Raw genomic sequence first — 23,785 nt, forward strand, 5'->3', positions numbered from 1 at the left:
AAACATCTCAGAAAGCGGTAATCAAAATCTGCAAAATGTGACAAATCAGGCCGCATTTCCACTAGCCATGATGCAGTATATAATTATTAATTTCGTCATGGCTGGTGTTTAAGCTGTGTCTGCTGGATGGAGAATAAATTTGATTGATTGTTGCAGTCTTTCTTCTACAACTTTACCTACGTCACTCTTCCAAATCATCTTTTGATTTCATTCATTTTTATCTCACCTTTTATTTCTTCACGTATGTCTGGCGACTGGCAGTCAACTACACTTCTTATGTTATTCTCTTACAGCCTACCGTTTTATCTTTTTGGGTCTACTGAATGTTGTAGTTTTGCGACTAAACAAAACATAATTACCATTGAGCAGCGTTGACAGACGGACTGTTGGTCAATGCAGCATAGTCAAATATAAGATGTTGTAAATTAGTTGAGCCATGGTTTAGCAAAGAAACACACAGAAACATACGTTAGATAACATTTAGAGTCGATAAAATGTAGACTACCTAAGAATACATCAACACACTATGATTTGCTACAAAAAATGTTAATTGTTTTAATTTTCTCTTTAATTATTGTTAAACCTCTGGAATCTGATGCAAAAATTATGTGCACAGGTTTGCAAGCAGAGGTGGGCAGTGGGCACCCGCTACTTTTAAAGTAGCGCGCTACCCGCTACCGCTACTTGGGCCAAAGTAGCGCGCGCTACCGCTACCAATTTACAAAAGTAGCGCGCTACCCGCTACCGCTACTCGGGCCAAAGCAGCGCGCGCTACCGCTACTTTTTCCGCTACTATTGTCTAAAATGCGGAATGGCCCATTTCGGTGAGTCCAACTTGGCTAGTTCGATTCGGCGAGTGCCCTATTCGGCGATTTTTTGATTTTTTTTTTAAATTATTGGGTACCGTAGCCTAATTATCATTGCCGTTTTAGGGTTAGGGGTTAGAGGGTAGGGTTAAGATGTTAGGGTTAGAGGTTTGGGGTTAGGGGTAAGATGTTAGGGTTGTGGTTAGGATCTTATTTTAACGTTTAGCGTCGTTAAAACGATGTAAAAGCGGCAATGATAATTAGGCTACGGTACCAGATAATTTAAAAAAAAAATTCAAAAAATCGCCGAATAGGGAACTCGCCGAATAGGGAACTCGCCGAAAAGGGCTCTTGCCGTATAGGACACTCGCCGAATCGGACTAGCCGAGTTGGACTCGCCGAATAGTAGCAGACCCTCTAAAATGACACTAGGAAACACTCAAGTCCCTATAGTGATGCAAAAATGACCTTGAAAACGAATGTTATCATTCGTTTACGCTGTCATTTTGACATCGTTATAGAAAAACATTCTAAGGGAAATTTATTGTTACGCATCTTTCAAAAACACGAGCATTTTAAAATGAGAGTCACTAAGTCCTGTCCGCTTTCACTTAAGCACATCTCTTCCAAGGGCTTAGTGCAAAAGGGAGGTATGTCAATTTTTTCCAAATTTGAGTTAGGCACGTCAGGAAGTTCATGAGCCTGCTGCGCGTCTTGTGTAAAAAGGCCGTATGTGTATCTTGAGAAATGAAGGAGATAGGCGAAGGAAAAAGGGGATATGTCACATAATTTTTTTATCATTTCAGCGCAAAAAAGATATATGTTTGACACCAATATCACTGGCTTCACCAGCGTCTCGTACAACACTGTTAAAAATTTTCGTAATTTTACTGTCAAAAGAGCAGTAGAATATTACTATCTTGTTACAGTACTTGAAATTACTGGCCATTTTGTGGTATATTTACTAGACAAAGACGTTTTTTTACTCCAAATATAGTAGAATCACTGATTGAGCAGTTTTAAATTTTACTTCTTTTCGTAGTAGATGATTTCACTTCTTTTTTGGAAGTGAATTTACTGGTCTGTGAAAGTGTTTTGCAATTTTACTGACAAAAATAGTAAAATTTTACTGACTTTTTATAGTTTTTTTTTAACTTGCATTGGCAGTAATTGAACTATAGGTACGGTAGGCTACATGGGCAGTAACATTTTATTAACACCGTTATTTTAGTCCGATTAGGCTACTATACTCCTGTGCAGCAATATATTTAGCACTTCTCCGAAACGTCAACCTTTTTTCCGGTCAACATATTTACGGTCACACCAGCACATTCTCGAAACAGTGGGATGCTACGTTATGTCATGCTTTTCTGTTTTGATATCTGGTATAGGCTACCTTGGCCAGCAATATAGAGTTCGTGGGTTAATTGAAACAATCATGACTGGAAGGAAAGTTTGCTAGAGATCCGAACTCACGGGCTTCCAACAAAAATGTTTTAATTGTTTGTAATATTGGTTCCTTAAAAATGCACTGAAAGTACTAGAGAGTCGAACTGAACCCGAACCCGAGTTTTATAGTCAAACGGTTCGACTCTCTGACTAAAACCCGAGAATTATTATCACTTATCAGTCGTCAGCCAATGGGCTGGCGAATGTTATCCTGGTCCGCGCTCAATTTCCCGCCTTCCCGCTCAAAATTTGCAGTCTGATTAGCGTTGCCAGATGGGGAAATAGGATAACAAATTTAAAAAAGTTCTGGTGAAATTCAATTTTAGAGGCCTTTGATGCCAAAATTTTTGACTTTGGGACCAGAAAACTTTTTGGTGAAATCTAGTGAAATTTTCCCCCAATCTATTTTTTTCAAGAAAGTTTTTTTAAACTTTTAAGCGAAAAATCCCCGCTCGTATAGAAAACGTTTTGCAAGAGGTTTGCGCATGCGTGACGGCAGTGTCTTATGTCTTAAAAAATATTTGTATTTTTAGGCGAAATTGTTTTATTTAGGATGTTTTACATATCTGGTGAAATTTTATTTACTTTTTGGTGCTAAGCATCTGGCAACACTGAGTCTGACAACTGAGCATGTGCAAGGATGCAAGCATCAAGCATGGTTGCAGGAATAGTGCAATAACTTAGTTACAGCTGGTTTTGTTGCAGTCATAAGTTTCAGATAGACAGAGGAAGCGTGTCAATAGCAAAAGTAGCATCGTTAAACCTGTATCACTGAACAGGTAACAAGTTTAATCCTACGAATGGTATCTTTGCTGATTTTTTTATGTTTACCATGGACAAATGAGAACAATAGCGTACCATTGAAATTAATTTATTTCGATGCTTTTAGTAAGTTAACTGCATTAAACTGCTACGAAATTACATAGTTAAGCAATATGCACTGAACAACAATGACTTAGATCAGGCAGGTCGGTCTGTCAGTCAATGCAGTGAGGCTCTGCCCCCTCCCTACAATTTTCTAACCACTGCACCGGTGCACCCCTGAGTCAATGTGAAGAACTACCTAACACATCTTCCCGGTATACCAGTATTGTAGCCTACTGAACACACAATGTTGAAGTAGTCGAGCTCTGTTGTAGTAGCTTCTAGCATTCGGACTCTGGATTGGAAGATCCAGTGTTGGAATCGTACCCGTACTATAAAAAGATTAGGCAGTGGCTATTTAACCGGCGCCGGTCTTTGAATCTGAAACACTATTTGACCGGTCATGACATCACTATACAGGCACCTTTTTCTCTTTCAAAGCAAAAGACGAGAAGCGCGTATATAATTTCTAAATTCGACAAGTTTATTCAACTCGATACGTGGTGCGTGCGATACTTCACCGGCTTCTATTCTAGAGGGAATGAGTTTGATACTACCCGGAAGCGTTCTTTTTTGTTTAACTAAATTTTGACCCGAAGTGCATTTTTGTAGTCAATTTTTAATTTCAGTTGCCTACAGCCCAATTTCTTATGTCTTTTCAAATGTGAGTAATAAAGTTAGAGTTTTTTTAATTTGCTGGAATTTGAGAATTTCTCTGGGTAATTTTCCGTTTGTGGCCGTGCTAACTACTGATATATAGTACCGTAGCCTACTACATAATTTTTCATTCAGGCACATTTTAAACCTTTCAAGGTTTTGCCACCTTTTCTCGTTCATTAACGTGCTGGTAGGTCTATATCGATTTTTGTAGTTAATATCTTTTTCTTTCCGGACGCGTTAATGACAAAAATAAAATGATTGATTGATGTGACCGTGTGTGCCAAACGAAGCATTACACTTTTGCTCTCAACAAGTTAGTTATATACCGTACAATGCTTCTTTTAAAAAAATGGTAATGATATGTAAATGTAATGCAACTCAAATTAAAAATTGACTACAAAATGCACTTTGGGTCAAAATTTAGTTTAAAAAAACAAGAATGCTTCCGGGTAGTATCGAACTCATTCCCTCTAGAATAGGAGTCGGTGAAGTATCGCACGCATCACGGATCAAGTTGAATAAAATTGTCGAATTTAGAACTTATATACGCGCTTTTCGTCTTTTGCTTTGTAAGAGAAAAAGAAAAAGTTGCCTGTATAGTGATGTCATGACCGGTCAAATAGTGTTTCAGATTCAAAGACCGGCGCCGGTCAAATAGCCACTGCCAAAAGATTACTAGGCATGGCTGCTGCAACTGTCTTCAAAATGAGAAAATATTACTACACAAAGTACACAGTTTTAAAAAAACAAGCTGTGACCCTAGCTAGAGAGTATATCTGCCATATCTGGTGCTACGCCTTGCCCATGAGTAGCCAGGGAGTAACGGCATTTGAGATGCAACTCCATTTTATCTCAGAGTGAAACCTCTGTCGTCAGTTGCAGTTTATAGGCCTAGTCAATGCCCAGGACTGTTAAAAAGTGAGAACTAAATAATTGAGTGGTTTATCCAGCTGTGGTGATAAAACTTGTGGTAGGCTGATCTTTCGTGTGTGACCAGCATGAATAATTTGAGCAGCAGGTCCAGGGTGGTAAACGATAGACTCTCAGCCCTGGCCAAAGATCAAGAAGGAAAAATCCCCATTAGGCTACAGGAAGAGGACCAGTACTTATTACCGGTATTATTCGTGACAACGTCTCATAATACATGTTTTAAACCAATTTAGGTTTTTTCATGCTTTCCTGAGCATGTGTTGTATTTCATTTCATTGAATAACTTGATACTTGGATATTATCCTTGTGCATTTATGATGTGCCGGGAGACAACTGGCGGCTGGGAGACAACTTGCCATCTCAGTGGGATTAGTGGAACTGATTATGATACAACATATTTTAAAGAAGATTGCGCAGCGATTTATCAATGCTTTGAGGTAACGTACATCTATTATTATTTACTTGCAAACACAGATTTTTTAATACCCAACCTTCCCATTCCCGGAAGAACATCTGATACATACTTTGCAAATTTAGGCTATAGCTTATATATAACTTGTGTGATATGAACACCATGCTACTTCTGCTAATAAATTCTATTTCATTGCCTTCTTAGCGATAAGAGTGCTGCTATATGAGTGTTTGACAATGTTTGTATTATTTTCAATATCTTAAAAATGTTAAATTCAATTTGTAGGATTCAGCTATCTCCCAGTTTGAAGAAACTCGTGTACCAGCATCCAATAATTGTGTGTTTTGGTAAGTTGTGAATGAGCGTTTGTACAATTTTGACTGATGTACAAGTGAACTTTTGAATTGCTCACCTAAATATGAAGTTGGTAAATGTAAATATGCACTAATTTCAGTCTTCGTAGTTTCATTTGTGCCTCATTGCATCTGCAGGGCCCACTCTTGCCAGTGCAGTGAAGTTTCTCGTATTCATCGAAGGCAACCTTGCAATGGAAACCAAGTCGTTTTTTTGTAGCGCTGGCTTACTTCTTCTGCTCATATTACGTCTTTGCAATGTCATATCCAGATAGTGCAGCTGCAAGTCTGGAGTTTATACAGAGGTATGTAAACCTGTAATGTGTTTAATTGTTTATGTATGAGCTAAGGAATAACAATAATGGAACTCCCTCCTTCACAAAGTCATTCATACCAGTGACAAGCTGGTCTGGAGTGGGATTCAAATCCACGAAGTTCTTGACAGTGTCTCTCTACTGCAGCTAGTAAGAACTGCACCCATTACCGGAGGGATTGCGTCTTAGACCACTCAGCCATCCAGACTGATTATTAGAGGTGTTAAACTGTTAATACTAGTTATGTACGCAAGTTCCAAGCCACAACTCCAGAGGATGACGATTATTCTAAGGTTTGTGGAAGTGACAACGCATTCTGATCAATTTGAAGGTTTCACTACACGATGGTATTGTGGTGTAGTTACAAACATTGCTAAATATCACGGTCAAATTTGAAAAGATCCACTGATATAACTTGTGTTGTTTCCTCAGATACTTTGCTCACATTGGGGTCATCCGTCATGACAAGAAAAAGTGGGATGTGCACCCTAAAGTACTCCGACTGTGCAACGAGGTCATGCTTCGGCAGGGATGTTTGTTATGAAGATTGAAGCAAGTCAAGAAATTCACTGTTCAGTCGCTGCTGCTTCATGTTTCGCCGAAATATAGCCTCGGCTGAACTCTGCAGTTAAAAAAGCGAATTCACGTGTTCGTGAAACATCAAACAAATAGCTATACTTGTAACATCTTGAGAAATATATTGTGAAACATTGTCGCCAGTGAGGTCTGCTGTACACAATAAATTTATATCTGCAAATGCACGTGTGTAATATTTACTTGTAGAGAAAGTTATTTTACTCTCATAATGCCGTTTGTCACAAAAACTATTCGGGAAGTTATTTTGCTGCCTGTCCAGAGCAGTAATTTTACTGATCAGAAACATTTAAAAAATGACTATCCGGAGCAGTAATTCTACTGATCAGAAACATTTATAAAATGACTATCCAGACCAGTAATTTTACTGATCAGAAACATTTAAAAAATGACTATCCAGAGCAGTAATTTTACTGATCAGAAACATTTAAAAAATGACTATCCAGAGCAGTATTTTTACTGATCAGAAACATTAAAAATATGACTGTCAACGGAAGTAAAAATACTTCCATTACAGTAAATAAAATTACTACGTAGGAAGTTATTTTGCTGCCTGTCCAAAGGACAGTAAAATTTTTTAACAGTGAACGTGATGCAGAAAAACTTGAAGAATAGGATGGCCGTACAAGATCCAAACAACTTAAACGAACTTTTTTAAAACAGTTTAAGCAAGAAATAAATTGTCTCTTTGCTTTGTTCTTGAAATCTTGATCTTGAGTGTGACATATCTCCTTTCATTTGAATAAATTGTTGTGCAAAAAGGTGGTATGTCATTTCTTGCGCAAAGTAAAGACACGCAACTTATTTTCAAACAAAAATAAACTGTACTGGCACACTTCAACAACCATTAGGAACTGACACATAACCATGAAATTTGGTATAATGCCAAGAGCAGGGTACAACGATATACTTTAACCTTCATTTTCTCAAAAGTGCGATTTTTGACATATCTCGTTTTTGCTCTAAGCCCTTGTTGCTTCCTTCTGCACCGACGTTTCACGGGATGGCGCAAACACTCCAAAAATACATCCTCGAAGTCATGACTGGTGTTGGTGTCATTCTTCTCGGTATCAACCAGGCTTGATGTCTCCCGCAACAGTCGAATTACATCTGTCTCGACTTTTTCTCGCAGTGCGTCAGCATCATCCGTGGAAACGTAGTGCAGAAATTGTAGCCACGACGTCTTGAAGGAGAGATGAAGACATGATGCCATAACGCATTTCATGTTGTTGAAGCATTTGTTGAATCGTTTCTTCACCCCTTCAAGGACTTTCACTTTCAACTCCTCACAGGTCACAAGATCAATGATCTCGGTCAACTTCTTCCCACAAATTGTGATGGTTGGAAGCAAGACTCCATAGCCTAATATGCCTTGGACTCGCCCTGAAGAATGTCTAAAGCCTGGCAGATAGGCTTCATCACACGGAGATATTCGCTGAAGAAGTTGACGTCAGCTAGAAAAGACCGAAACTTTGCAACCAAGCCGATTATATAGCTGCTTGACCACGCCAGTATTGCAAAAACAAGCATTTTTTTTAAATTTAAATTAAAAAGTAGTGGTAGCGGGAGTGCAACTGAAAAAAAGTAGTGCCTCTCCCGCTACTTTAGAATAAAAATAGCGCCATTACTGCAACTAAAAAGTAGCGCCGCTACCGCTACTTTTACCAAAAAAGTAGCGCGCTACTGCCCACCTCTGTTTGCAAGTAAGTAATGTCCCAGTGCTCGATTTAAGTTAAAAGTAAGTCATTTGACAACAGTAAACAACAAAGTAGTTAGTAAAAATTGGATTACCAGTATGGTACTATTCTAATACATTTAATGTTTCAAGATAATTGCTATTCGTGATATTTAAATGTAAGAACTGCATTCAAAATAAAGCAGAACGTTTTTACTTAGGCTGTTTTATTGTTATAATCTCAAATATATACACATTACTTTCTTTGTATCATTGAAAAGAGTATGTCAAAACCTTTCATATGATAACTTACACGAAAAATGCCAATAGCCATTTTTGTCATAATCGGCCAAAGTTGCATCACGGATGAGTGATTACGTATACGCAGACTTAAAAAAGTGTGTAGCAAATCACTCAACCATGACAAAAGTTTCTTGAAATTTGCACACAACAATTATGATTGAAGCACTAGCAACAAGTTGATCAAATTTCATATATATATTATTATTATTTATGATATAAAATGAAAACTTCGTCTGTGGTAACAATTTTTAAATTTTTTATTGAGAATCTTCATACAAATGACGACGACAACCATTTTCAAGGGGTCATAACTTAAAAAGTACGGACTCAATTTTTCTCAATTAATATTTGTTGGTAAAAAATTAAGCTCTGGGTCATTTCATGCCAAAAGTCCTGAAAATCATAAAGATCCCAGTTTGACCCTCTTTGATTTTGCTCGAACTTGGTGAAAATGTTGTTTGGCATGATTTAGCCATGCATTACAAATTTTAGCTCCATATCTATTGTAGTTCTGGAAATATGATACTTTAAAGTTTAAGGTACCCCCTAAACTTTTAAGCATTTGGTTTTTTGAACAATTTTCAATTAACCATATTATTTGCTCCGAAGGTTATATAATATAAAGTTTATTTTTGGTAAAAAAATACACAAGTTCCTTAGGTATTGTTCTTCAAATGGTTAAAAAGATTATTTTGAAGGAGTGAGGGAGGGCTTATTGAGTAAAATTTTGTATGCAGACGACCTGGTCTTGACAAGTAATAGTATGGAGCAAGCCTCGAAACTGAAGGTGGCCATCGCGGCCATGGCTGCGATTAACCTACAAAAACCGACATTTTGTCCGCCGGGTCTCGCCCTTCCGTCGGCCGCATTTGTCCGCCATGAAGTTCCGAGAAAATTTTACGCAAGCGCCCTTGTGAATAAAGTACTTTGTCACTTATAATCACAAAGGATTAGAAAGCAGTCAAAGCACCCAATAAATCACAATACACACTGTCTAATGTCTATGCTTGAATTGTTAACATTATTGATTGACCAAGCAGCTGATGTCTGACGATAAGCAGGATGCAAGTGACATCACAATACTGTTTATTGATGCGATATATTCAGTCTTCGGAATTAGCGTCGGCAATAAAAATGCCGAGGCCACACGAGCGCTTGTAATGTTAGGGTTAGACATTCCTCCCAGTCGTTATAGCACAGCCATAGATTTGTTCCTTAGTCAACACCCTGATGGAGCTCTACGAAAAAGAGGCGTGTAGATTGGTATCAAAGCCCGAAAGCCGCAAAACGTGGACGCTTGATTGCGAACGGCGAAGACGGTGTAGATTTACAGCCATGCGTTGAGCCTCTTGATGTGTCCGATTCCAGTGATAGCGTCCAACCTCGTGCTCCGATACAGCATCTGATGATTCCGATTCTGACAGCTAGTTCTTTATCAAACAGACTTTGTGCTGTTCGCAGTATCGCAATTGTGCCGAAATTATGTTAGTGTATACGTAAATCGAGGCAATCTTCTCGCAGGGAGCTATCAATTTGTTACCGGTAGGCTACCTGGTTGAGCAATTAACATTATTTTATGACAATTCAACGTTACTAGATGTCGAATTAATGTAAAACAAACGTAAATTTCTTATTGGGCATTGTTGTTACGCAGTATAACCCGCCGGAAAATTAAATTGATCTGTGCTGACTCGAACGTTAAATCAACCCAAAATTAACTTACTTTTCCGCCCGTGAATTATTTAACGTGAATTACTGTAACAGCGTGCGACGTGCGTATTTTGTTGCTCGCTTTATCGCTGCTTTTGGCATTATTACATCACAACAAATCAAACAGTGCGGTCGTGATAGACTATTCTAGTATATTTTTCGCTTCTCGTTTTACATGTTTTGGTACAATTGTTTCGTAATAAACGTTCACAGCAATGTCGAAGTTTCGATGGCCGCCATGTGCTTGTGATTGGCCGCCGAACAGCTTGCTTCAGTCGGACTAGTTTGGCCGCCGGAAAAAAAAAGTTGTTTCGAGGCCTGGTATGGAGGGAATGGAGAGAAAGTTTGAGAAATGGAAAGAAGCATTTGAACCAAGGGTATGAAGGTAAATCTTGAAAAAACAAAAGTTATGGTGAGTGGAGCAGAAGGAACAGTTGTTGAGAACAAAGTAGATCCCTGTGGAATATGTGGCAAGAGAGTGATGAGAAATTCAATGCAATGCAAGGAATGTGGAAAGTGGATACATGCAAGATGTGCTAATGTCAAGAGAGCCGCAAAAAGATTGGCGAAGTGTTTTGTTTGTGGGAAATGCAGTAAAGGAAGGAATGAAGTGGAAGGCCATGATGATGAGTTCTGCCATGGCATCGAAACAGTGACAGACTTCTGTTATCTGGGTGATCGGATAAATGGAAAGTGGTGGATGTGAAGCAGCGGTGACAACAAGGGCAAGATTGGGCTGGGCAAAGTTCAGGGAATGTGGGGAAATGTTGCATGGCAGAAAATTTTCACTAAGGATGAAAGGAAAAGTATATATATCGGAGCTGTGTGCGGCCTGCAATGCTATATGGTAGCGAGACATGGGTATTGAGAGAGAGAGTGAACTGGCAATCCTGAGAAGAACAGAAAAGTCAATGGTGAGAGCAATGTCTGGGGTGAAAACGAGAAGGGAAAAAAGGACTGAAGAATTGTTGGATATGCTAGAGATGAGAGAGACCATAGACCAACTGGCAAGGGCAAATGGAGTAAGATGGTATGGACATGTGATAAGGAGGGAGGAAGGAAGTTTTCTTAGAAAGGCACCAGATCTAAAGGTGGATGGGAAGAGGAAACGCGGTCGTCCAAGAAGAACGGGGAAACAACAAGTGAAGGATGAGTTTAAAAAAGTCGGACTGAAGGAGGAAGATGCAAGGGACAGGTGAAATGGAAAAAAGGGATTAAGACAATTGCTGCGCGGAAACAATCGGCCACCCCCACTAGTGGGGAACAAACCGACGATGGATTATGATGATATGATGATTTTGTAAACACTTTTTTACGGGGGTATTTTTATACCACAAGATGGCGTTATATTGGCTTTTTTGCTTAGGGTGCATATTTTGATGTGCAATTGTAACTTTCTAATAAGTATATATAATATAATGTTACTTATCAAACTTGGTGAAGTTGTTGCCTGGTAGGGTAAGAGCATACATGATAAATATATTATAATAACTACAGGTATCCTACTTTTCATAAAAAAGTTACTTACTTCCAAATAAGGCACAAAATTTGTTTTTGGGGAAGAAAAGACCTATACATATACTTTGAGGCTTGATTACTCCATTATTCTGCAAATTAATTCCATTTTGACAATGCAATCATGTAATATAGCTAAAAGTGAATCATTTTATCAAAAACAAACTTTATATAACCTTCGGAGAAAAATATATGGTTATTGGTTAATTGAAAATGGCGGAAAAGTTTAGGGGGTATATACTTAAAACTTTAAAGCATTGTATGTCCAAAACTATAATAGAGATACTGAGCTAAAATTTGTAATGCATGGCTAAATCATGTCATATAACATTTTCACCAAGTTAGAGCAAAAGCGAAGAGGGTCAAGCTGATAGGTCTAGGACGCTTGGCATGGAATGACCCCTCTACAACTGTGTGAAATTTTGTGAAAATCTGTGACTATGGGTGACATGGGTCTGAATGATTCCACAAAGAATGACCCTAAAGCAAACTGCAATAACCATAGCGAACATGTAGCATCAGGCTAAAACAGGTCGTTGGTATCTACATTGTAAAGGCAAAGCAAGTATAGAGAAGGTTGTAAACTAGGCAGTAGACCTCCCCAATCCCCGGACTTTTTTTTGTTTTCATCTATGTTGTGACTTTTCTGCATGGGTTTTCAATGCTGATTTCAAAAATATGCATAAAATTTTTTTTCGATCAACGTCTGGGAAGTTATTTGCTGTTGCTTAGCAACAACTTTTCATAAAAATTACAAAAATCTCCTTTAAAACCCCTTTACTTTTAACCTGGTATCCTGATATCTAGATTATCTGAAAGCATTTCTTCTGCTGAAGAATTTAAAAAAAAAATTATTAAAATTGGACAATCGGTACCAGAGTTATGACCGTTTAAGTACCCAGATTATGCAGTCACGCATGACTGATTTTTGTTAATTTATTGCCAAATGATACTAGAAAAATGGTGAAAGTTGCTGTCAAGGGGTTTTTGGGGGTAAGGAGTTCAAAAAATATATTAAAAAGTGTCTCAGAGCAACAGAAAAAAAGTTATTAAAAAATTGATACGAACAGTCATGCATGAATGATTTTGTCGCAGTCGCTTCATTCCTACAATGAGATGTATTCCTTAGGCACCACAAACGTTAAATGCCTGGAGTCATATACAATATAACGTGGAACCGATCATCTCAATGTAGCTAATATCTGGGTACCCATTGCACTTGATGTTAGAATACACACTTCATTGCTCGGAAAGAGCTCTGATCAAGTGCAAGATGGTCACAGTCCGCCACAATTTCAATAGCATCTCTCACCCAGCATAATGTAGTCTATGTATCTAAATCATGTGGCAAAAAATGGATTAAGTCAGCTGAACTTAACGATTACCTTCTGTAATGCATTTTAGGTTTCACTGTTGATCAGTTAGCATTTTCTACTTGTATCTTGTATGATTAATATAGCGTATTGTATACACTTCTACTGTCTAATATTCCGTGTGTATTCATGTATCCATCATGGAGCTGAGGAAGAGTAAAATAAACAATGGTGAACGCCCCTTTCTTCACAATGTCCTCTGCCCTGGCGCCTGCTGGTTTTGTTGGCTCTTTCTTTGTTTCCACAAAGATAAGAGTTAAACTGACTGGTAAAGCGGTGGTCGAATAAATTTGTGGCAGAATACGGTGCGATACTGATGAGCCCAGTTTCATGGGCGAAACACGTGTCTATCGCTGTCAATTCTTGCTACAAATCGGCTGCCGAGAAACATAATGGTGGTTTACTTGGTAATTTGCAGCCTTTAAAACATTTTAAGGAAGGACAATTTAGACCAACTACTGGAGATGTTCTTCAGAAATACATATATCATCTTCAATTAAATCCTCGTAACCACCAGAGTGGGAAGCTCGCAGCTTGGGATACAGCAGTATGTCCAGCAAAAGTATGGCAGCCTGCTTGCATTCCACTGATGACAAAACAAAATATCCAAAACAAAATTATTCGTTTGGTTGATGAATACAAGAAATACAAACATAACAAAAAGGGATCTGCTGCCTTAATTAAATTTCGAGAAACACTGACAACACGATTTAGGATACCTGCTAAGAATGTTGAAAATCTTATTAACAAAAACAAAACATTGCTACCAGAAGATAAGGCAGAAGGTATACAGTTTCTTAAATTACTTTAACAGCCTAATGATTTTTAAAGTAACATACAGTACCTATTAATTTTTGATATGGATGCATAAACAAGACATTTTTTACAGATAAATGCAGATTCTCAGTGCAGATTCGACTTAATTTATTGGGAAAATGACGAGGAGAGGAAATTAAGTCCTGAGGTAGATGGCTGAGAATCTGCATTTATCTGTAAAAAACGTCTTGTTTATGCATCCGTATCAAACATTAATAGGTATGTTACTTTAAAAATCATTGGGTTGTTAAGCATACTGGGAATAAACTTACATCATACTTTATTACCTTTATTCGACTCTTCAATGCATAATTTGTGAAGCGTTTCAACCTCTTTCTATCAAGGGGTCCAAGAGATGCTGGTTGGTTTGTTTCAAGTAATTTAAGAAACTGTATATCTTCTGCCTTATCTTCTGGTAGCAATGTTTTGTTTTTGTTAATAAGATTTTCAACATTCTTAGCAGATATCATAAATCTTGTTGTCAGAGTTTCTCGAAATTTAATTAAGGCAGCAGATCCCTTTTTGTCATGTTTTTATTTCTTGGATTCATCAACCAAACGAATAATTTTGTTTTGGATATTTTGTTTTGTCATCAGTGGAATGCAAGCAGGCTGCCATACTTTTGCTGGACATACTGCTGTATCCCAAGCTGCGAGCTTCCCACTCTGGTGATTACGAGGATTTAATTGAAGATGATATATGTATTTCTGAAGAACATCTCCAGTAGTTGGTCTAAATTGTCCTTCCTTAAAATGTTTTAAAGGCTGCAAATTACCAAGCAAACCACCATTGTTTATTTTACTCTTCCTCAGCTCCATGATGGATACATGAATACACACGGAATATCAGACAGCAGAAGTGTATACAATACGTTATATAATCATACAAGATACAAGTAGAAAATGCTAACTGATCAATAGTGAAACCTGAAATGCATTACAGAAGGTTGTCGTTAAGTTCAGCTGACTTAATCCATTTTTTGCCACATGATTTAGATACATAGACTACGTTATGCTGGGTAAGAGATGCTATTGAAATTGTGGCGGACTGTGACCATCTTGCACTTGATCAGAGCTCTTTCCGAGCAATGTAGCGTGTATTCTAACATCAAGTGCAATGGGTACCCAGATATTAGCTACATTGAGATGATCGGTTCCACGTTATACTGTATATGACTCCAGGCATTTAACGTTTGTGGTGCCTAAGGAATACATCTCGTTGTAGGAATGAAGCGACTGCGACAAAATCATTCATGCATGACTGTTCGTATCAATTTTTTAATAACTTTTTTTCTGTTGCTCTGAGACACTTTTTAATATATTTTTTGAACTCTTTACCCCCAAAAACCCCTTGACAGTAACTTTCACCATTTTTCTAGTATCATTTGGCAATAAATTAACAAAAATCAGTCATGCGTGACTGCATAATCTGGGTACTTAAACGGTCATAACTCTGGTACCGATTGTCCAATTTTAATAATTTTTTTTTAAATTCTTCAGCAGAAGAAATGCTTTCAGATAATCTAGATATCAGGATACTAGGTTAAAAGTAAAGGGGTTTTAAAGGAGATTTTTGTAATTTTTATAAAAAGTTGTTGCTAAGCAACAGCGAATAACTTCCCAGACGTTGATCGAAAAAAAATTTTATGCATATTTTTGAAATCAGCATTGAAAACCCATGCAGAAAAGTCACAATATAGATGAAAACAAAAAAAAGTCCGGGGATTGGGGAGGTCTACTAGGCAGCCATTAACTTGCACAAAATTAATCAGTTGGCTATCTCCACAAGCAAAGTGCTTGTTGGCGATATTGAGTAACTCCTTTATAAAAAAATGTAACACAACATGTTGACGAGGCCAACTTGATGCAAGACAATTGGCCGAGTAGAGACATCTCAAAGCGAAACTATTTGAAGTGAATTTGCTTACATCAATGCAGTATACCATCTTGCCATGTAGCCTACATTGTACCGATACATACCTTTGTTTACCAATATTGAATTACCATTTTACTTTTTTCACTAGATGCTTACTGTGACCTAAAAGTTATCCAAAACATCATGTTCGAAACAAGAAAACACAAGCTATGTACATCAGCAACACAATCTATTGTAGTTTGATTGTACTTTAATTTAAAGAGACTTTATTATTGGATAGCTCGTAAAATCTTTGTGGTGGGGTAAAAACTTGTGTTGAAGATTCATGTTCGAATTACAGTATTTCAGCGTTGCCGATTATCAGGACTTTTGAAATCAAAATATTGCAAAACGAAATATCTCTGCAACAGGTCAGTTGCGGTCAATTGTCTTGCGTCGAGTCGATCACGATAGGATGTCCTGATTCCAAAAATATGTACTGTGGTAACGACCATAAAAGTAAATCCTCATGCTTAACTTACCCGATTACAAGAGCTGATATCACAGTCCCAAAAATCGCAAATGTTAATATGGAACCAATATTACGGAAAAAGTGGCGCTGAAAAACACACAAAAAGAGTATATATATATATATTTGTAAATTGCTTGATACAGTAGTTAAAATAGAAAAAAATTCCTCGGTCGTTTATTTTTTGCATTAAGTTCTCCGCCCTTTGAACTTGACAGCTCTCCTAGTCGTTGAAATCGACAAACCAATTTGTATCACTTGACAAAAACTGCTGAAGACTTTGGCTGAGTTGTGGCTCAATCGATTTTACACGGATATTGAAGTACACTGGATGGGATCTGCTACTATTCGGAGAATTCGTTTCGGACACAATCCTCTATTCGGAGACAGCCTTTTTCGGAGAATTGTAAAATCACAGTAGCATATATGTATGTTCAGTTCTGCATGAGTTGAAGGTGAAAATAATACAACGGCCACATGGTGCTTCGGTGACTTGCCTTGACATCTAGCTCGCTTAATCACAATCAGCAAAGAGTAGAAAACGGCGAAGCACCTTGTAGAAGCACATTATATTCATACAAACTAAGAAAATCTACTTACTTTTTTTAAGCTATAACCAGCATAGAAAATGATTGGAGGCAAAAGTATATTGAAGAAAAGCTCAGGATCAAACGTGACCTGGAATACAAAAATAGATAATGCATAAAAGAAACAAACAAATAAACCCAATGCAAAGAAGCTATGCATAGGACATGTTAGTGCAAATAAGCAACCAGTCAATCACCTTTTCAAGTTCGGGATCAGTGAAGGACTCGTTGCATGCAGACGACTGTAATCTGTAGGTGTAATCGGTATAGTTGTAGTTTGTGATGAGGACATCTGGTGGTTCACCTTGCTTTAAGCAGGTTAGATTGGAAAAGCGGACATGGGAATTACCTATGCTTGTGTATTTGAAGATAGCACCAATGATTAAACCTGAAATAAAGTCGCATTTTATCCTGGTGGAAAATGTTGAAAGCAGAAATTGGTAAAAGCGTCCACTCTAAGATAACCATGCACGTACATTCGCACAACAAAAAGATTATTTCATGCACATGGTGGATATACGACTTTATGCTGCAGTCCGAATGACGTGATCCCTAGGCCACAAGACACGAATGACGCAAGACATAAATGACGGAAGACCTAAATGACGGAAGACCTGAATGTGGCAAGGCTGGAATGCCGTAATCTATAAATGACGCAACGTTTGATTATATTTTGTACTAAAATTAATTGTTCTTTTGAATACGGCAATAATTCAGGGAAGCGCAGTGGCGTTGCCAGCCTAAGAATTTGGCATCGGAAATTGCCGAGGTAATCGAACAAAATATAAGAACAAACAAAGTGAAGTTTTACCCATTAGGTTATCCAATAACCTCATTTGTAATAAAACCTAGCCTAGCCAAAGTTTTATTTTGTGCGCACCACGAAAAAAAAATCATAACAAGACAAAAATGAAAACATAATTATGCCCAATTAGACCATGATTCTTGATCTTTTAAAATCTGTTTTTTTTTTCGCTGAGACTTTTCGGTCATTTGTCCGAAATGACTTCAAAAAATTTGGTCATTTTTTATTTATTTTGGTCATTTTTTCTGATGAAAATATTTCCTTTCAAATAGCTGATACACAAACCAAAATTTGCACTTCGCCCTGACTAGCTACAAAATTAATTTTTGCTGAGAAACGTTGTAGTATTTTATCTGAGAAAAGTTAGAACAGACAAACGTTTCTTCAACGTTCATCAGTGAAACTCAACCTTGCAATTTTTTTGGACATTTTGACCTAATTGACTATTTTTTTTTCGGACATTTTGCTAAAAAATCAGTCAATGATCGATAAATGACTGAAAAAAAAAACAGTTTGAACCTATTATTATTGAAAGTAGTATTGTAACGAAGATGAAAAGGCTTACTGTGCGTTTGCCTTGCCAGTAGGCCTATGTATGAGTGCATGCCTACACCAGTAGATGGTTTGCCTGAGTCGACAGTAGCCTGGTTTTGCTTTTATCATCCAACCTCACTAGACTAATAGACAAAAACATATCTTAAACTTAAAGCAGGCAAGAAATTTTAGAAATTTCAATATCAATCACACATTTTTGACCTTTTTAATCCGTCACATAAAACTTCTTGGCTATAATTTCTGATATCAGAACAAAATTTATGTCTTTCTTGACCTCAGTGTGAACAAAAATAGCACTGTGCTGCGTCAATTTTAAGGAACTTGCTAAACTGTTGATGGTTCCGAGTGTACTTTTCGATGCTGAATCCAATATTGTTATCTGTTTGTTTCATCAGGTCTAGATTTTTGGCAAATTGCATTGGAAAATTTTAACAGCTTCATGTGTTTACGATTGACACATGTGATCTCAAAACGATTCAGCAGTTGAATTAAGTTTTCGTGAGATCACAACGATGACATTGTGCAAAATGAGGACCAAACGTGGCATAATTAAAAATGTGAAAAAAATCGTTACAAAAACAATTGGTTTTAGTGAAAAATTACCAAGTCTCACTTTTATTATGTTGTGCAAAAACAATTTGATATTTTAGTTTGAATAAAAAATGAAAATTGAAATTCAGCGGACAAAGCGAAAATGAATGAATCTTAATGAACTTCCTTTGTTGGTTTGCTTTGTCATCTTTTTAGATATATAAATCAAACTATTGAAAATTACGGAATGGCCCGTTTCGGTGAGTCCGATTTGGTGAGTCCGATTCGGTGAGTCCGATCCCTTAACGGGGGATTTTTTCAATTTTTTTTTAAATTATCGGGTACGGTAGCCTAATTATCATTGCCGTTTTAGGGTTAGGGGTTAGAGGTTAGGAACTCACCAAATCGGACTCACCGAATCAGACTCACCGAATAGTAGCAGACCCTGAAAATGAACAAAATACACATTTAGCAATAAAATGAATGAAAACTAAAAAAAGAACTCAACTCACCATAAACTATAGCAAGACCTGTTTCATGTACAAAACGAATTCTCTTGTGTTTGAATATCCATATAGTAAAAATAGTGAGCATTAAAAGCACAATAAATAGAAAAAGGTTAGCACTATCCATGCGCTGCTTTTCTTCGGCCGTTTGCATTTTTCCATATACAAAGCTCAACGTTATAAATAACTTAGTCAACAATATCCTTGCATATTTGTGCTAAACAATAACAAGAATTTATAAAAAGGTGGCAGGTAAAATAACAATAAATTACTTCTAACCTTCCACTCCACTAAGTAAAACTAGGTCTTTTTACATTGAATCAATGTAAAAAGACTAAAAGATTATCTGGGATATAAGAACGATTGTTGGATTTCGAGTTGTATCAGATAACCAATAACCATGCCACCAGGCAATATCTTGGAATTTTCAAATGCATTGTTAACTCAAATGGTGGTGCATCAGCACTACAAACAACTCATTATCAAGATAAAAGAATAAAACTAAATCTCTTCAAACATAATGCACATCAAATGAACTTATGATTTATAAGTAACATCATATACGCAAATGTGGTCAGGTTGTCAAGATATATCGTGATCATCATCAATCGTATAGTAGCTTACACACAGTTTAAATGTTGTAGTTCACAGCCATTTAATAACGTACAGAAATAGACTTGCAGCATCATCTTTTAAGATCACAGAAATAGATCACAACCTTCTTTTGATATGTTTAGTAAGTCAAAAATAGTGTCATGTGTGAAATCACACGAGAGAAAATTGGTTTGTACGAAAAACTTGATTGTCATATAGTTGATATAAGATGAAATTGTCCAAAACAACATTTTAAAGTTATATGTATACAATACATTGCTAATACTGTTTACATTGGGGTGTTGACAATTATAGACAGATTTTACACATCGGTAGTGGTACTTCACAATAAATAAACTGGAAAAATTGTGAATTGCGGTACTTCACAATAAATAAACTTGAAAAATTGTGAATTGTCATTAAAAATGTTTGTTTGAGAAAACATTCATGTTGGTGGTGACCATCATCTCTAACAATTTCAGAAAACAATTATAAATTTTGGCTTTGATAACAAACATTTTTTGAATAAATGTCCAAAGTCTGTCTTATTTACAAAGCCCATGATCTCGCAATTTGCTATTAAAAAAATTTTCCATTGCATTTGCGCATTTGTAGTAGTCAGAGTCTGCAGAGTTAAATAAACGACAATTGTCAAATATTTTTTGAGCATCTGCTATAAAAGCAGATCTTGCCGAGTACTGCTTCATTCGAACCTGCTCTCCAAGAGTCTTAAGATCCATTGGCGATTTAATGACATCATAGTAATTGGGAACATCGGATTTCTTTACAGGTTCTAAGAAAGGCCAAGCACTGCTGTGATTTTTCATGCTTTGAACAATTGATTTAAGTGGATTAAGTAAGCTCTCTGTGGTGTCATTAATTTCTTTTCGTTCTCTGTTGTTCATCAATTTCCATCCTGTATGCTTGATGCCAAGGATACTTTCAACAGGAATTTGTTTAACACCTTCTTTGAAACAAGTCATTCCGGAATACACTTGGCTCACCTGCTGCTGTTTCTTTTCAATAAGCTTTTTCACGATTTCTTTCTGCTTTCGAATAATATTGCTAAACTCTGTGTAAGGTATTCGAGGATTTAATTCACACCCCATCAGTGTTGCTCCTTCATAATCTTTGATGTACCCAACATAACTCGAACGAGGTACTTTGATTTCTTTGCAAAAACCCTGCTTTTTAAAATAACCTATAGCATATTCATCTGCATACGTAAGAAAATGGTAAACATTCTGTTTGATATGATATTCTTTGAGGTGGTTCATTAGGTGTGTTCCATACCCTTTGACTTGCTCATTGGACGTAACTGCACAAAATACTATTTCTGTAAAACGTTGAGTTGGAAACATGCGAAAACATATGCCTCCAATTACATGAGCTTCTTTTACCAATGCGAGTGTCCGATGCCTGGTATCAAAGACTAATCTTGCAATATAATCTCGGGGCATTCTGGGTAGCTGACGAGCAAAAACATTTTGAATTTCAACAAGCCAAATTAATGTTTGTTTTGTTGCATCTGTAGAATTAGCGACAACATGGAACTCTATGACTCCTCTTCTTTCCTCTTGTCTGGCTGCTTCATCACGAGCCGACTGTGATGACAAATGTGTCACTTCAGGTCCAAGCATTTGAGAAGGATCAACAACTGTTGCAACCACTTCATTAATAACTTCCAAAGATATGTCTGAGTGATTGCTGAAGTCCAATGCTGTTGCTACACTTTGTTTCTTGGCTTCATCATACCCTACGCTATCACCAGCACGTCGTTTTCGTGAACTATCACTTTTTGGAGTAGAAATTCCACCTGAAGCAAATGAAGGTGAAGAATTCTGCTCAATTGTGGGTGTCTGAACAATACCAAGAGGAGATGTGATGCCAAATATACTCCCAAAACTTCCTGGGGTCCCTGGACTAGTGATGAACATATCGTTGATTGATTCATTGGATCGAGGTGACAGTAAAGGCATATGACCTGGCATCAAAGAAAAATCGACATCCCAAATTGGGGAGTTACTAGAATTTAATTCCTCCTCAAGCATGGACAAAAATTTTGGAAAATGAGACAAAATAAGTGCCCGCTTATCAGCTGCAATATGATGTTTATCACTCCTAAAATTATCAAGCACATGGCGACGAAGTAAAGGAAATATTGATTTTAACAGTTGGAAGCCAAACACATCTACTGTTGAATGGCAAGCAAAACTTTCACAGAATTTCGGCACTCTACAATAGCATAGCCAACGTGTATAATTCATTTTGTATTCTTGAGAGTCATCTATTTGATTTCTCTGTTTCCTCATTGCTGGAGTTTCTAATGTTTCTTGATCTAAAGAACGAAGAAATGTCTTGGCTAGTTCATGCATGATTTGAAATTCTTTTTGTGGCAAATGACTAAACTTATACAGAATGAAGTTTGTCACAGCTTTACCAATATTAGGCTGACTAAACGGTGGCGATCCAAGCGGCCCTTCAATGACAGGTTTGGTAGTTTGTAATATACACTTACGAAGCAGTTTGTATAAATAGAAGTAAACCTGCTTAGTGTCTGTGTCTTCCTCTTTTTGTACGCAAACAAACAAATTTTCCACATCAACAATCATGTTCAAAAGCTGGTTTATTTCATCTGCATTGATATTTTCTACATGTTTCACGTGACTTGATAATGAATGTCCACATCCCCGACAAAGATCTTGTAATGAAGTTGCGCTTGCACTGGGGTCCTTGACATCTGGAGTTTTAGCAGCTGTATTTTTCCAGCCATTGCATTTACACCCCTCATCTTTGCAAGATGAATAACCACCAATTTTTTCTAGTTTCTTTAAATCTGAATAGCTTTTTACTTGTGCTTTTCGTTGCTGTATCTTCTGTAAGTTTATAGGACGTGCAAGTTCACTGGGAATAAATGAACGGTTTGAAACTTTTGCAGCTTTTGAGTCTGATTGAGATAAACTGTCTGCCATTTGATACAATTACAACTCAAGGAGTTTAAGTTTAATTTCAGTAATAGGTCTAAGTGATAGTCTAAAATATACAACTGTGATATATTAAAAATATTTACAAAGCACTTATAGGCCTTATATTAGGGACGGTGGAATACCAGGACGACTCACTTTACTGATTGTTCTTGCGATGTGAACAGCTGGAGGGTTACTAAAAAATTGGCAGAAATGCACACATTTTTTTTTGCGTTTACGCAAATGATTCATTTTTATCAGATGAATCGCTGTATTTTACTTGAAATTTTGAGTGCTAAAACATCGGCAGAACCTTACTGATGCAGTGTGAAATCACCTAACATTACCACTGTCGCGTGAAGTCTTCCACTGCATTATCATGACTTGAAGAGTATTGAATAAACACATTTCCATACATTTACTTTGGCAGTATATACTTTGTACGCACGTGGACAGGTCACATACACTGCCGGAATGGCCCGATTTGGTGAGTTCCCTATTTCGGTGAGAGCCCTATTCGGTGAGTTTTTTTTTTAAATTATTGCGCGCCGTAGCCTAATTATCATTGCCGTTATAGGGGTTAGGGGATGGTACACGACAACTGGGCGAGACAAAGTGGGCGATACCCACTTGGGCGAGACCAGGTGGGCGACGAGACAAGTGGGCGACGGACCAGGTGGGCGACGAGTCAAGTGGGCGACGAGCCAAGTGGGCGACGGACCAAGTGGGCGACGAGCCAAGTGGGCGACGGCCAAAGTGGGCGACGGAAGCAAAAGTTTAGCCGTTTGGAAAAAATATGACTTTTAATTTTTACTTTAAAATACAATGATTGATTTGTGGAAGGGAGGCAATGAGAGTTCTCACGCTGAGTTTCACGAAGCATTGGAAGCAACATTTTCATTATTTTTTGTAGTCTAGTAATAGGGGAGCAAGTCTTTTAGGCGCAGACAGTTAGGCGCTGGTCTAATAGGCGCGCACACTGTGGCGTCTGGATATTTAGGTGCGGAGCACTGTGGCGCCCGGTCATTTAGGTGCTATTCCTAGTAAAGTATGTAGATTGTATCAGCATGGCAGCTTGCCAGAA

At 37.4% G+C, this 23,785-nt stretch overlaps 2 protein-coding genes and 1 long non-coding RNA gene across 3 annotated transcripts in view; 1 reads left to right on the forward strand and 2 right to left on the reverse strand.

The window, feature by feature from the left end:
- Positions 1–19,295, reverse strand: part of LOC145764914 (sodium/hydrogen exchanger 9-like) — a 34,716-nt gene extending 15,421 nt beyond the window's left edge. Inside the window, exons 1-4 of the mRNA XM_082576611.1 lie at positions 19,148–19,295; positions 16,942–17,132; positions 16,758–16,835; positions 16,171–16,247 (exon numbers count right to left, since the gene is read on the reverse strand). Of these exons, the coding sequence (XP_082432737.1) occupies positions 16,171–16,247; positions 16,758–16,835; positions 16,942–17,132; positions 19,148–19,295 (494 nt within the window). The remainder of the gene's footprint in view (positions 1–16,170; positions 16,248–16,757; positions 16,836–16,941; positions 17,133–19,147) is intronic.
- LOC145765686 (uncharacterized) lies at positions 5,094–6,235 on the forward strand. The gene is made up of 4 exons (XR_014288605.1): positions 5,094–5,146; positions 5,407–5,468; positions 5,613–5,779; positions 6,221–6,235. It is a non-coding gene; the product is annotated as an uncharacterized LOC145765686 (long non-coding RNA).
- Positions 19,296–19,365: 70 nt separating the features above from the next.
- Positions 19,366–22,768, reverse strand: LOC145764509 (histone acetyltransferase KAT2A-like). The gene has a single exon (XM_082576126.1). The coding sequence runs from the start codon at positions 22,705–22,707 to the stop codon at positions 20,281–20,283; it is 2,427 nt and encodes an 808-aa protein (XP_082432252.1). The 5' UTR covers positions 22,708–22,768; the 3' UTR covers positions 19,366–20,280.
- Between the last annotated feature and the right edge of the window lie 1,017 nt (positions 22,769–23,785).

Source organism: Aplidium turbinatum, chromosome 2 (assembly GCF_918807975.1).
Source record: "Aplidium turbinatum chromosome 2, kaAplTurb1.1, whole genome shotgun sequence".
In the NCBI taxonomy this organism is placed as follows: Eukaryota; Metazoa; Chordata; class Ascidiacea; order Aplousobranchia; family Polyclinidae; genus Aplidium; species Aplidium turbinatum.

Bases quoted from the DNA above. Each gene is read 5' to 3' on its own strand.
- LOC145764509 (XM_082576126.1), bottom strand. From the start codon at position 22,707: ATGGCAGACAGTTTATCTCAATCAGACTCAAAAGCTGCAAAAGTTTCA.